The sequence below is a fragment of the Terrapene carolina genome, unplaced genomic scaffold (genome assembly GCF_002925995.2).
Source record: "Terrapene carolina triunguis isolate 2854851 unplaced genomic scaffold, T_m_triunguis-2.0 Scaffold17, whole genome shotgun sequence".
Taxonomy (NCBI): domain Eukaryota; kingdom Metazoa; phylum Chordata; order Testudines; family Emydidae; genus Terrapene; species Terrapene triunguis.
In genome coordinates, this window is record NW_020664368.1 from 3981570 (window position 1) to 3995918 (window position 14349).

The 14349-nt window shown below is 39.3% G+C and overlaps 1 protein-coding gene across 1 annotated transcript in view; it reads right to left on the bottom strand.

The window, feature by feature from the left end:
- Window positions 1–230: 230 nt before the first annotated feature.
- The window catches only part of LOC112103174 (diacylglycerol kinase eta), a 266921-nt gene continuing 252802 nt past the window's right edge, over window positions 231–14349 (bottom strand). Inside the window, exons 28-31 of the mRNA XM_026650398.2 lie at window positions 9818–9937; window positions 9586–9694; window positions 7977–8107; window positions 231–456 (exon numbers count right to left, since the gene is read on the bottom strand). Coding sequence (XP_026506183.1) covers window positions 367–456; window positions 7977–8107; window positions 9586–9694; window positions 9818–9937 — 450 coding nt within the window. The 3' untranslated portion in view covers window positions 231–366. The remainder of the gene's footprint in view (window positions 457–7976; window positions 8108–9585; window positions 9695–9817; window positions 9938–14349) is intronic.

The window sequence follows — 14349 nt, forward strand, 5'->3', positions numbered from 1 at the left end:
CATTGTAAGAGAGCTGTACTGGGCCATATGTAAGGAAAGCAATCATTACTTAATTACATTTTCCAGGCAGTGCAGTTCACTATATACCAACCTCGTTACCAAAATGTGCTTACTTGAACTTGCCAAGTTTGCACACTAAGAAAAGATCTTCACAGAACATATAACCTTTTTTTTTTTTTTTTTTTTTTTGGCACAAAACCGTTCAGATTCTCAAGTCAAGCTCTTCACCACACAAGAATGCAGATATATTAACCTGCATAGTACACCAGTGCTTATTCAACCATATAGTAAACTACAAAGACAGCAAAGTGCCTCCACTTTGCTAACTAGCAATTCTCCCTCCTTACAAGGATAGCACCAGTATTGTTACACTTCAGACAAGGGAGCGTTCTTGCCAACCTCTTTAATTCCCTGGAGAATTCGCTTCATATGACCCACTTTCGTTATCCCCAGGTCCTACAAAAGAAAAGGAGAGGAGGGTTTTATTTACAAAAGAGAAAAAGCCCAGTACAATTCAGCCATGCAGCAGTTACAGAATCCTTTACAGTTCATTTTAAGTGATCTACAATAGCAAATACATTTCTAAATGTGGAAATAGCAAAGTGTTATCTAACGTAGCAAAAAATATAAATTACAGACAACTTATCAGGAACCTCTTTCTATTCGGCACAGAGAAAATTACTTACCTGCAATAACTGCTGTATCTCACACAAACCCTTACTTTTGTGATCTCCTGACTTCTTTGCACAGCCATTAGGTTTTTTTAAATTTCCAGAAATTGCTCAATCTCCCTCTCCTCTCTAACATAGCAGTTGTTGGCTTCAAGGGATGTGATAGATCATAGCTTCCATCCATCAATTTTTATTTTATCTGTGGCCCTAACATGCCTATCTTAATCAGCAAATACGCACATCCCCATGGGAAAGTAGATGTAGGTCTACAGGTATGTAGGACAACTTTCCTCCAGAGAACAATAGCTAAGGTTAGAGTGAATTTCTCAGTCCAGAAAGATAAGTATCTTAACATGGATATGCTTGGTAATTAGAGGAAAGTTTCTGACAAACATGACAATGACATCCAGAAGGAAAATGGGAAAGTACACAAGAAACAAATCTGAATGTATTGTATAACTTTCTCTATGTACATCAATGTGGCAGTTAAGATCAGCTGAAATGTTCTCGATAGTGTTTTCTGGGACCCAACTCTTCAGGACTGGCAGTAGCAAGGACCTCTTACGAAGAGGCTGCCTCCCCCCAACCACCCACACCTTTGGAACTCATTCCCTTTGGCAGTGAATTTGCAGAATTTTAAGGGCATTGTGCAAGAATTATTTATTTGTTTCAGCGTATTCATTTTCATTCACTTTATTTCAACAATTTGTCTACATTTTTTGCAATAGCCATCATACTTTTATTTAACCCAAACTCTCTGGGTTGTTTATGGAATTAGTTTTTTATTTTTTTGTAAACAGTGTGTAGTTGAAATATAAAAGGAATCGAACCTTGTTTAATTTGTATTGGTCTAGTGGTCAGAGCAGCAGAATAGGATTCCTGACTTTGCTACTGACTATGTAACTTCAAGCAGTTTACCTAAACTTTCTGAGTCTCAGTTTCCCCATATACAAAACCCACCTTTGTTAAACACTTTGGAATTCTTGGATTAATGATGCCAGCTAAGTGCAAGGTTTAAATATTATTAAAGTAATTTGAAAAATTATGAACATATGAAATATTTCTGAAATATAAAATCTTCCACTTTAGGAGGATATATTTTCCACATCAAGGATAATAAAGAGGGAAAGGGCAGCATAAAATAATAATTCTTATTTTAATGTACTGTAAAAACTGTGGTAACAATATATATATCATGGTATGCACACTTTCCACAAAGAGTCCATATATATGTGTTCTGAAGACATCAAAAACTCTGGAAATAAGCATTGATACTTAAGTTATTATGCAATTTAATTTCCATTTACCACCAGCCTGAGACAAGGAGAGTGTGGTATAAAATTGAAAGAAATCCCTTTTGCTATATAAAATTTAAGTGGGTACAAACTGAACACATTGGCCTCTCTTCACCTTTGAAGATTTGAGTTCAAATTCAGGTTAGGTCGGAAATGGAAAGAAATTGGTCCTGTTTCCTAATGGACAATTATCTACACTACAGCTCAAGACCATCATATATGATGATTCAGCATAATTAGAAGGTCCTGCTCAGAATGGACCCCAGACTAAAACTGCAAGGGTTTTGCATATTTAGTTGGCTTGACAGACTAATATGAAGAAACTTGTAGCACATCTCTCTGTACTGCACTTTGTTCTATCCCCTGCTGTCAATCTCACTCTTTCTTGAGTATTCAACAAAAACATCTAAGAAAGAAAAATAGTTAATGTATGCAACAATTATTAAACACACATAACAATGACTGCAACTTTTTTCTGAGAACAAACGGGCATAAGGTTATAGATTCAAAGTTGTAGAAAATTTTCTTATTTGCCTTTAAGTTAATTTTCTAATGAAGAAAATAAAAGTTCAAAGCAACTACTCAGAAACCTCCTTGCAACAATTTGTCAGAGGATCTACTGTTTCCATCTAAATTACAGTCACTTCAAAATCGAAAGAAAATAGAAGATACATCTTTCACCATCACCACCAAACTTGGGCATGAATTTGATGAGGCTTTGCCAGGGTTTTCATTTGTAGGATTTTTTGGTAGTTGAGAATTGTAGCAGGATTTTGTTAGACTTCAGGGATTGAAAAGGGGACAGGATCATATTATGACACTTCCAGCATATCAACAGCTCTTTCCCCAACCCTAGGCCTCAGACTCTCATTACAAATTCTCCTGGCCCCTCAGTTAAAGTTTGCCATCCTCAAGAAAAAATCCAAACAAGGGTAAAAAAAAAGCTCTGAATTTTCACTTGTGGAGATCTCCCCAAATCATTCTGTTGAGAAGACAACACATATAGCGACTTTAGATGCCAGCTAGATGCCAAAAAGTTTGTAGGGATTCTTTTATTTTGACTTTTGCCCTACACAAAGGGAGGGATTTGGAACAGCAACACACTGCAAATCATTCACAAAGTGCACCTCTCCCCCCATTTCCATGTCACACTGCTAGGCTACATTGCCAGCCTACCTCACAGTTTCTAGCACCCAGTGGCGTAAGTACTCAAGAAGTCCTTGAAAAATAACTGGAGAAGAACCTGATGAAAGTTCTTACAGCAATTTTCTTCTTAAATTGTTGTCAGCTGACAGGGAATCTTCATCTGTACTATACTCTGGAGATAAGGCTAGAGAGGGTAGGCTGCCTTTCACCCCCTACTCCCCGCCCAAAAACGGTTTGCCACTCAATCTTTGGCAAAAAGGGTTCCATTCTAATATTTCCAAACAAATAATACATATAGAATTCTGTGTTAACATCTTTAAGATCAGAGATTTCTTCTAGCTTTATTACTAATTTAACAGACATCCAGTGAGTCCAAAATCTAACAAAACTCAAAGGATTTTTTAAAAATGCTCTAAAAGAGCTTTTTTTGAAAATTGTAATTCCTATTAGAGACACAAGGTGGGTGAGGTAACAGCTTTTATTAAACCAACTTTTGTTCAGTGTAGACACTACCTATGCCGACAGGAAGGGTTCTCCTTTCAGCGCAGGTAATCCAGCTGCCCAGGAAGCAGTAGCTATGTTGATTGGGGGTCAGGCTGGCTTAACTACCCCGGGGTCTGGATTTAATTTTCTAGTGTAGAGCAGGCTGCGGAGCTCTTCTTCAGGTCTAGGAAATGTACTTAGGCCTGGTCTACTGCAGGAAATTAGGTTTGTATAATGACATTGCTCATGGGTGTGAAAAATTCGCACCATAACTCTAGCAAAGTTATGAATTGGGAGCTTAAATTTATAACTTTGCTAGACACTACAAATCACGGACTGAATAGAGATACCAGCTTTATAGCTTATTACAACAAATCTATAACCCACTAACACCTCCCCTCAAGCTGCCTTTTCCCCACCCCCTTTTTCCTTCCCCCATTAATGGAGTGTATTAAAGGGCCACTTCATCTTGAATGGTCCATTGAAATATGTGTTAACTAATTAGGCTAAACAATCTGTTCCATCTTGTATTTAGCTGTGACACTGAGTACGTTTCTCAGACCTGAAGAATGGCTCTGTGTAAGGTCGAAAGCTCGTCTCTCTCACCAATGGAAGTTGGTCTGATAAATGATATTATCTCACCCACTGTCTCTCTAATATCCTGGGACCAACACAGCTACAACAACACTTAATTCCTATTACTCAGTTAACAAAAACTAAAGATGAAAACAATACACAACCCTCACCATAAATTTCAGTTTGACTCTCACTATACAACTATCCAGATCCTGCATCTTCAAATATAGGACACACTTCTGTGCTGAAATCTTTCTATGGAGACATTAGAACTACAGTACCACTGTAGCCCAGTAGACACTCTTGCAGCTAGGAATATTAGCAACCAGCTCTCATGCACAGGAGCAGTTTTAAAATGCTAATAACTGTTAATATTTCTTTCTGTAAATTAGTAGAGAGGTTAATTCTCAGGGAGAAGAACTCAGCTACAATTTTGCTATTTTTGAGTAATGCATGTGCAAATAAGCATCTTAAATGCATTAACAATATAAAATTAAAGGGTCAGAATCACTGCTATCCTCTTTGAGCTTGTCTGACCAGCAAAAAACAGGTTTATGGTTCCTGAGTGACACAGAGAAGCTGGAGAGTACAGATAAAACCAGCATATATTACTTTCTATCCTCATAAATAAAATCCTCATAAAATGGGTGACTGGATTTTGCACAAGCATTGAAAGAAAAACAAACAAACCAACAAAAACTTCTACAATCAAAACTTCAACTGACAAGGAGATATTTCTAAAAGTTATGAGAAAGGTGAAGTGGAGGAGTTATAATAAAAGCCAGATGTAATCTTATAACAATTCAATAATCCAACCCAGCCCTTCTCCCTGCCCCCTCCACCTTCAAATTACAGGTCAAGGCAATGACAGGCCAGACTGTTTGGGCTTCCCTGGGATGCCAGGAGTTTATTGTTCCTCTCAGTGTACATGTAGTTGCACAGATTATTTGGGACTCACTTGGGGACATGCTGAGGGAGTCTGCTTGTAGAGCAGACAAAGGGAACTGAATTCATGCTCCACTCAACTATTCAGATATGCTGCTATAACACAAAAAACACAAACATTTGGCCAAAGGGTCTGCTGGGATTTAATGAGCACTTTTGCTGGAAGTTCCACAGCTATTCTGGCAAAAATATGAAACACTCCCGACATGACACTGTGGTTACTGCACACAACCTAGCCTCTATGTAGTTCATGGACAGTGGCTTCCCTGCACCACTGGCAATTAAAAATCAGTTTGATTCATCATTTGCCCTAGCTTAAAGGAGAGTCAGTTAATGGTCACATTGCAGAAAGCTACTTGGTTAAGTTTCAGTTTGAACACACAATCAAAATGATCCTTGCACAAGGCCAGAGGGACTTTCCTTGCCTGCTGTAACACTGTTTACTACCGGTCCACTCCAACAATTTCGATCTCTTGGGTTTTTCCTTTCGAGGGTTTTTATCATTTTGAGAAAGCCACAGCCCTGGGGTGCCGAGTTTCCTGTCTAGCTTTTGAATCATCTAGTCCCTGTTCAGAATGACTGCACTGCACCTGAAAGGCGGGGTGGGGAGAAGACATTGTCCAGGCTTGCCAGAGGAAGGTAGCAGTGCTTTACAGGTAGGGGGAAAGGAAGGAGGTCAGAAGCCGATATAAAAAGGGTGGATGGGGGTCAGCATGGCCATGCTGATTCATCCCCTGGGTACCTAAGAACAGAAGGCTTTAAAAGGGGCAGATTCAGACATTAGAAGCCCTTTCTCCATGCAGCAGGCAAGGCAGCACCCACCCTTCTTCCCTCCCCTCGAGGTGCAAACATCAGGTTGGGTTAGGACTTGCTGTGGGCATTGCACTAGTTACTCCTTTTTAGGGGGGCTGGGAAGGAATGTTTTCTTTCACACCAAATTGGCTTCGGTGGAGTGGGGTTTTTCGCCTTCCCCACAACGGGTGTCAGGGAGGACCTATTACGGTGAGGAGGAAAGGGTGTTAGGCTATACGTCGCAACTTATTCTGTAAGCGTGGGGCGGATGTCCAGTGCAGGTACTCCATAGAGAAGGCATCCAGTGACCAGATAAATGGGCTGGTAAAGGACTTAAAAAGGAGGTTCTAGTTAAAAGGGGGTGGGGCGGGGTTCGGGGCTCCTATGATTGGTATGGCAGAGAGCCAACACCCCCCTTTCTTATAGTCTACATTAACCCTCCCCTACAAGGTGGGGGGTGGATGCTAAGGTCTAAGCCAGGGGTTGGCTGGGGGACCTGGATAAAAAATGAAGGGGGGTTGATAGAAGCCCCAGGTAGTTATTTGAATGACATGGAGTTGCCTGCACTATACACTTTTATCTGCCAGATAGTCCCAGACATCTAATAATAAAGCTGCGGCTTCATTAAATCCATATAAAGTTTCCTTCTTTCAGTATAGCTGGACAATGGGCAATTACAGCAGAGACTGGAATGTTGTCTGAGACGTATTATTTGGATAATTTTCTGTTTCTTGGTTCTTGCAGGTTTGGGCTCCGTGAGGCCTCAATGGAAGCGTTTCATGCAGTGACAAAGAGGCTCAGGGGTCTCACCGATGCAGGATAAAACAGAAGGACCAGTGACATGTATCATACAAGACTAAATACATTACAAGAACACAACTACCTTTGCCAACAGCATTCCTCCTACGGCAGACATACAATGTCAGCACTCCCTTATCAGGAAGTATTGCAGGCTATGGGAGCAATTTTTTAAACAATTTAATGGAGCATCCTTACAGATGTCCACATGGAAACAGCCTAGACATGCAGCAGTATTCAGATGTGGCTGGGCACAATGACTTTTGTTTTAGAGGTAAATGTTAGGATACTGTATAAATTGAAACCTCTTGTTTTATGCAGTATGAGAAGTTGCACATTTTTGCATGCAGATTTCTCAAACACATTATCAAAAGGTCATTATTTCTCTTCCAGGAAAAAGTAATTTAATGAATCCCCAAAGATACTGTATCTATTACATATAATGGATGCACTTAAGTAGATCCTGAAAAAGACCAGCAATCTCAGATAACACCATTTCAAAGTGCAAAGTAACTATCATTTGCCAGGCTAATATTTTTCAACACACTAACATTTCTTCTTCCAAAACATGGTTCTTATTTATTTGAACTAAACAGGGAGGAATGATTTTTAATTTTTTAAATAAGTGATCTCAGAAAGATAGAAGCCTTGATTTTTTTCACAAAATTAAAAACTGATCAAAAACAAAACAAAAAGCTGTTCTGAAGGATATATTTGGACACCTGACAAATTCATAAGCCTGCAAATGGCCAATGCAGAAGACTATCATCAAACTTTTCATCTTCCACACACTGACTACTGAAGTAATGTATTCATAATTTTAAATGAACTTTACCTACTGACCTTGCACTAGATACATTTAAAATAATTATCACTAGCCTAATAAATTTATTATGAATAATTCACCTTCCACACTGATCCTCTTTAATAAATCTAGTTAAAACCAAGGTTTTTTTAAAGTTAACAATGTAATATATTGATGTAGGTAAGACAATGGGAGTGCTTTCACTGAGCCTGATGAAACATACTATCATTCTATATGAAGCATGAGAAAAGATAATCTCCAATATTGCTAATATCCTTGGCTTAAAAATACAGGTCAACATATAAGAAATTCAGGACACAGGACAGTGTGTAGTAATTTACTGCATATTTGCACAGTATAAGCCAAGCTACAAGCACATAACAGAAGCAAGGACAGGAGAAAGGTTTTGTTTTGTTTTAGTCAAAGAAAATTCTGAAGAGCAGAAAAGTAGCACAAAGGAAATACCTTAAGATCTCGCCTTTCCAGGTGTAAAAGCTCAGAGCCTCGGATGTCATGGCTGATGAAGATTTCTTTGTACTCTCCCAAACTGAGCAGATCCAGCCAAGCAGCAACTTCATCTGTGCCCCATTTTTGAACTACCAAAGTTAAGAGCAAAACCCCCTTAATTTCTACATGCTCAAATGCATTACAAGCAAAGGTTAGGCCAAAGAGAGTGGAAAACAGAGTAGAACTGCCGTGCTAGCAAAGGGAAAGGTTAAAGGTGTCATTTCCACAAAAACTGAGTTTCTTTTTACATGCAGGTTAGAGGTTAGCAATAAACATTAGAAGGTATCTAAACAAAGATGGGGTTCTTTGCTTTGCAGCCGTGCTTTCAGCTTTACTCCAGTTTCCTCAATAAAGCCATCAAACCTCATATACTTCAACAAATTCACTTTTAATCATCTTAGGATCAGTGGTGCAAGATCCAGGTTTGTTCCACTGTATACTAATGACACTTTATTGGTTGCAGTGCAGTCAGAAAAAAAAAAAAAACACACTTCAAATACTAATTAAAATGTAAAATCAACATATATACTGTACTCCTATAGCGATCATAGCATGCAAGCCCAACTTCAGAAGTTTTTGTAGTGCTCTTAATTAATGCAACAAACATTCCATTAACCACACCGGTTGCACAGGCCATTAAAAAGCTCTCTGTCAACATTGTTCTCTAAGGTTAGTTGCCCACATTAGTCTTAATAGGCCAAGTTTATTCAAAGAAACTAGTTTTATGTTACTGACTATTATTCTTTTGTACCTTTGTTTATCTTTCATTCAATGCTGATTAGCTTCAGACTGAAGTACTCTAATATGCTTTATATTTTAACATATTAGTGAACTGAGAAGCTAAATTCATATTAACAACTGTAGAGAGCTTGTTTTGCATTTGAGGGCAGTGTAACACACTGCCTGCTGTGAAAGACCAAGGCGATGGAGCAGTTTTAGGTCTGTTGTGACACCAGTTATTTTCAGGGCATAATGTTAAGGCAGTATGTTCACAGATAACAGTGGGGAGAGAGGAGAGTGGAGTTTGTTCAACTTCTACTAACTAATTAAGAGAGCAGGATTTTGTTTGATGTACAGAATTAACTGTGGTGAAATCTTATTTGGGACTTTAAAGGACAACTGGTTCAATTAAACAAGTGTTAATGAAAGCCATTGTGCAGCCTCTCAGACTACCCTGAAAAACTGGAATCAGTGTTTTATACAGAAACAGAACTGGTTTATGAATGACTTGTGTTGGCATGGAGTTAGTTAAATAAAACCACCCAAACAGACACATGGGACCTTCTATCCCAAAAGTAGATGGCAAAAGAGTAGCTACTGAAGTATTTTTTAAAATACTTCTTCTATTTACCTAGTTGTTTGGGGATCCTATTGACACAAACCTGCTAAAAGTACTGCATGAAATCCTCATCCCATTGACTCATCAATCAGCAAAACTCCCCCTGATTTCAGTGGAGCTAGGATTTTATCCTCTAGGTGTCGCACATTATTTTAGCTATTATGAAAGATATGAAATCATGTTTTCTTCCAAAAGTTATGATCTTTCTTGCAATGTCAAAACACATACCAGGCTGAGGGCTGCTCTTATGCTTTTGGACTTTTTCCTTTTTAAACTTTGGCACTATGCGAAATACTGTACTTCTGTTGTTTCTCTTAGAATAATCCAGAGGGGGATCCTGCATGGAAAAAGAGGAAAACAACCGCTAAACTTTAAAATTGCTTCACTTGATGATGAGGAATTCTAATTTACTCTTGTCTAGTGAAATACAATTATTTTCACTTAGGAGTAAGTGGCCTACCTCATCATCATTTGGTTGGAAAACATAATAAAGCCATGGAATCTCAGCAAGTTTTCTCAGTTCAGTCTCCACACTGTGTAATGCATCAGACAGCAGCTCTTCATGGGGGGGATCCAGTTGCTGTTTACGAACAAACCAGAAAAAGAATGTTAAATGGCTGCCTTATACCACATTTAATTTCCCTGCGCATGCATTTCACCAATCCAGAGACTGCATTTGGGTTGGTCCTAACTACAAGAATGACTAAAACAGCTAAAACTTTGGTGTGTGCCCACCTATCTGTTTCTGCCATCACTCATCACACTCCAGAAATATAAATGGAGATTTAAAGCACATGTACAAGCCCAGAGAAACCAAATTTACAGTACGAAATTCCCGTGTCTTGTGGTCTTGGACTTCCATCAGTCCAGAAGCAAAACTGGTAATCAGCACAGTGCCAAATGTAAAAATATTAATATTTTGTGCTTTTCCCAATTCTGCTATAAGCTCATCGTTGTATGCTCTTATTGCTGGACTATGATGTCACGCAACAAGGGAGGTAAGAATTTAATAAAGGCCAGTGGCCTGGAGAAAACTTAGATAAAAAACAGCATCAGAGAAAATAAGTGTAACTTATAGTGTCAGGAAGCCCAACGTTGCCATTCCTCAAATTTTTTCATGTGATGTACAGCTCTTCTCTGGTTAGGAAGTAGAAATGGAATGGGTGGAGTAACCAGGATTCTTCCATGAAGGCCTTTCCAAGATTTCAATGTCCCTTGAATAGACTATGCAAAGAACTAGGAGCTAGGAATTCCCAAATTCTAATCCCAGCTCTGACAGTGACTCACTGTCTCTGTGGAATGAGCAGGGTGAAAAGTAGGTATGTTGGGGTCAGAAACAGTAACTAGCCCTTTGACAGCCCATTTCATCAATTGCTCTAAAAAAAAAAAAGGTAAGAATCGTTATCCCCTTTTGCAAATAAGGAAAAAAGAGTTGTGCAAGAAGGTAAAGTGAGTTGGTCAGGGTCAGACAGCAGGTTAATGGAAGATGTGGGAATAACACACGTCTCCTGAGACCCCATCAAGTGATCCACCCACTGTGAACTGACCATATGGAATTGGGCCCTTAGTTGGAAGGAGAGTGGCACACACACAATAGAGTAACGGTCATTTTAATGAGTTTTGAAAATTCTAACCCATGTCACCAAGAAGGAGCTATTAAGATGTGAGCTTTGTCTGTCTTCCATGCCACTGTAGATAGTAGAGCGAATGGGGGAAATACATGCGCACATGCACAGAGTCTCCTGCCCAATGATGACAACTGTCATTCAACAAAAACAAATTATGTATCTTTGTTTTGCTGAAACAAACAAAAAAAAATCCATACTGAATTCCACATTCAGGTTATTTTGAAAATGACCACCAAAATCAGTATAGTTGCGCCCCTTTGAAAATGAATTTAATATTAATTAATAATTTATTTTATACTACTTCCACATTTTCAGTCTTCAATATGCCATAGAGCAGTGTTTCCCAAACTGTGTTCCGCGGAACACTGGTGTTCCGCACGATGTGAATAGGTGCTCCATGAAAGAATCATAGTTTTAAAAAAGGGTCTTTCAATTTTTTTTAATTTTAAATTTGGCATATTTGAAGCGTAGTTTACAACTCTTTTTGAATGACTATAATTTAACAAACTCTTTTTCCTGTTATTGATAGATCTCGTATTGAATATCATGGCGTAAAGAGAACGTGGCACGCAAGTATGTTGACATCTACCCCTTCGGGCACGTTTCAGTTAGTGACGTCGTACCCCTTCCGCTCGAGGCTGCACGAACTGCAGTGGTATGCACACACCATTCTCTTTACGCCATATTGAATATAACATATTCACTCAACATATTCAAACCTGTGGGTCTTTACCGTGTGTGCGATAAGCACAACTAAACTAGCTTCGCTCGAAACAATATAAATATTTGTGACAAACAAAATTTGACAAAAATCAGTATTTCTAAATATTGTTACTAAACCTAATCACCATGGATTTGTGGCTAAAAGAAGGAACTTTGAAACGAAAAGCAAGTTCTTCTGGCACTCCAACTGTGGCCGAAATAAACGAGCAAAATATTGTGACACTTCAAAGAGAGGATGAACAATTGCAGTCTTTTGTTGCCGAAAAATCTGTTAGTACTAGTGAGTTATCCACGGTGAAAGAATTTCCATCAAAGTATATCAAAAAACAAGAAGAAGCAGGTGTTAAAAGACCGAAACGAAAATATGATGAAAGTTATTTGTCTTTTGGTTTTACGTGTGTTGGAAATAAAGATGTTCCTGATGCGCAGTGCATCATGTGCAACAAAATACTAGCAAACAGTTCATTGGCTCCTGCTAAACTTCGTAGGCATTTGGAAACCAAGCATGCTGAATACAAAGACAAAGATATAAGCTTTTTCAAGAGGAAGTGTGACTCACTTGGAAATTCTAAACTTTCGATGATTAAAATTGCTAAAACAGACAACAAAAGTGCAACAGATGCATCTTATCAAGTAAGTTACCGTATAGCGCTTGCCGGAGAAGCTCACACTATTGGAGAAACACTTATCAAGCCTTGCGCGAAAGATATTGTAATGTGCATGTTGAGCGAGCAGTCTGGTAAAAAAATCAATGCTGTACAGTTATCAAATAATACTGTTGCACGCCGTATTAAAGATCTTGCCGATGACATAGAAAAAGAACTAGTTTGCCAACTGAAAATTTGCCATGAGTATTCATTGCAGCTAGATAAGTCCACTGACGTTTCAGGACTTGCTGTGCTACTAGTATTTGTCCGATATAGATTTAATAATATTACTGAAGAGGACCTGCTCTTATGTGAATCTCTGTAAACCAACACAACTGGAGAAGAAATATTCAACTGCATCAACAATTTTATCAGAAAGCATGAAATTAGTTGGGGAAAATGTATTGGTGTATGTACTGACGGTGCTCGGGCAATGATCGGGAATATGAAGGGAGTTGTAACACGAATCATAAGTGTGGCACCAGAAAGCACTAAGAGCCATTGTGTTCTACACAGACAATCACTTGCAGTTAAAAAAATACCAGCATATATGAAAATTGTGCTCGATGAAGCAGTACAAATTATCAATTTTGTCAAATCTCGACCACTTCAATCCAGGTTATTTAAAATTTTGTGTGAGGAAATGGGTAGTCAGCACAAAGCACTTCTTTTACATACGGAAGTGAGGTGACTATCCAGAGGAAAATTGCTTGTGAGGCTTTTTGAGCTTTGTAGTGAACTATTGATATTCTTCACTTCAGATAATTCAGGACGAAAATTTAATGACTGTCTGACAAATTCCTCATGGCTAATGAGGCTTGCGTATCTTGCAGATATTTTTGCAAAATTAAATGAAATTAATCTGTCTCTGCAAGGAAAGAATGTGACCATTTTTACTACAATGGATAAAATTTCGTTGTTAAAAAAAAAACGGGAATTCTGGGCATCTTCTGTAGAACCAGGGCCGGCTCTAGGTTTTTTGCTGCCCCAAGCAAAAAACTTTTTGGCTGCCCCCCCGCCCCCTCCCAGCCCTGGTCTCTCTCTCTCTCTCTCCCCCACCCCAACTGCACCCTCCTGCCGCCCCAGCCCTGGGTCACTGGTAACTCGCTCCCAGGGCGGGTCATTCAGCAGGAATTTTGGATGTGCAGAGAACACAGACAGGATTGGTTCCCATATGGTTACAGAACTGCAGTAAAGTGGAACAATTTTCAGCTTGTGTGATTGAAGGATATCTGGATGCATATTACAAGACTGTCCTACATAAATGAGGAAAAGTTGAGGTGCCTTTATTATTCTTTTGTTCCACTCCTGAAATCCAGGACCTCTATGGTGGCATTCTCAGAAATGCTCCCAGTTGCACGCGCAGGGCCAGGTAGGCAGGCAGAGCTTCAGAGTCTCAATGCGTGGATGAGACGATGATGTAGAGAGGAGGGGTTTACATTCATTAGGAACTGGAGAAACTTTTGGGATGGGGGGAGCCTATACAGGAGAGATTGGTTTAGGTGGAACCCAAGTGGAACCAGACTGCTGGCACTAAACATTAAAAAGGTTGTAGAGCAGTTTTTAAACTAGGAGATGGGGGAAAGCCGACTGCTGCAGAGGAGCATGTGGATCGGACAGAGACTTCTCTTAGGGGAGAGTCTAATGATAGAGAATCTCCAGGTTATAGTCAGGAGCAGAGGATGGAGGAGGATAATGTAAGGGCCAGATCAGATGATAAACATTCACATAAAAAAGAATCTAACACATCAGAAAAGGGCAGACAAATAGATAGTGACAAGTTTTTAAAGTGCTTGTACACAAATGCTAGAAGTCTAAATAATAAGATGGGTGAACTAGAGTGCCTCGTGATAAAGGAGGATATTGATATAATAGGCATCACAGAAACCTGGTGGACTGAGAGCAATCAATGGGACACAATCATTCCGGGGTACAAAATATATCGGAAGGACAGAACAGGTCGTGCGGGGGGGGGGGGGGGGGGGGGGGGGGGG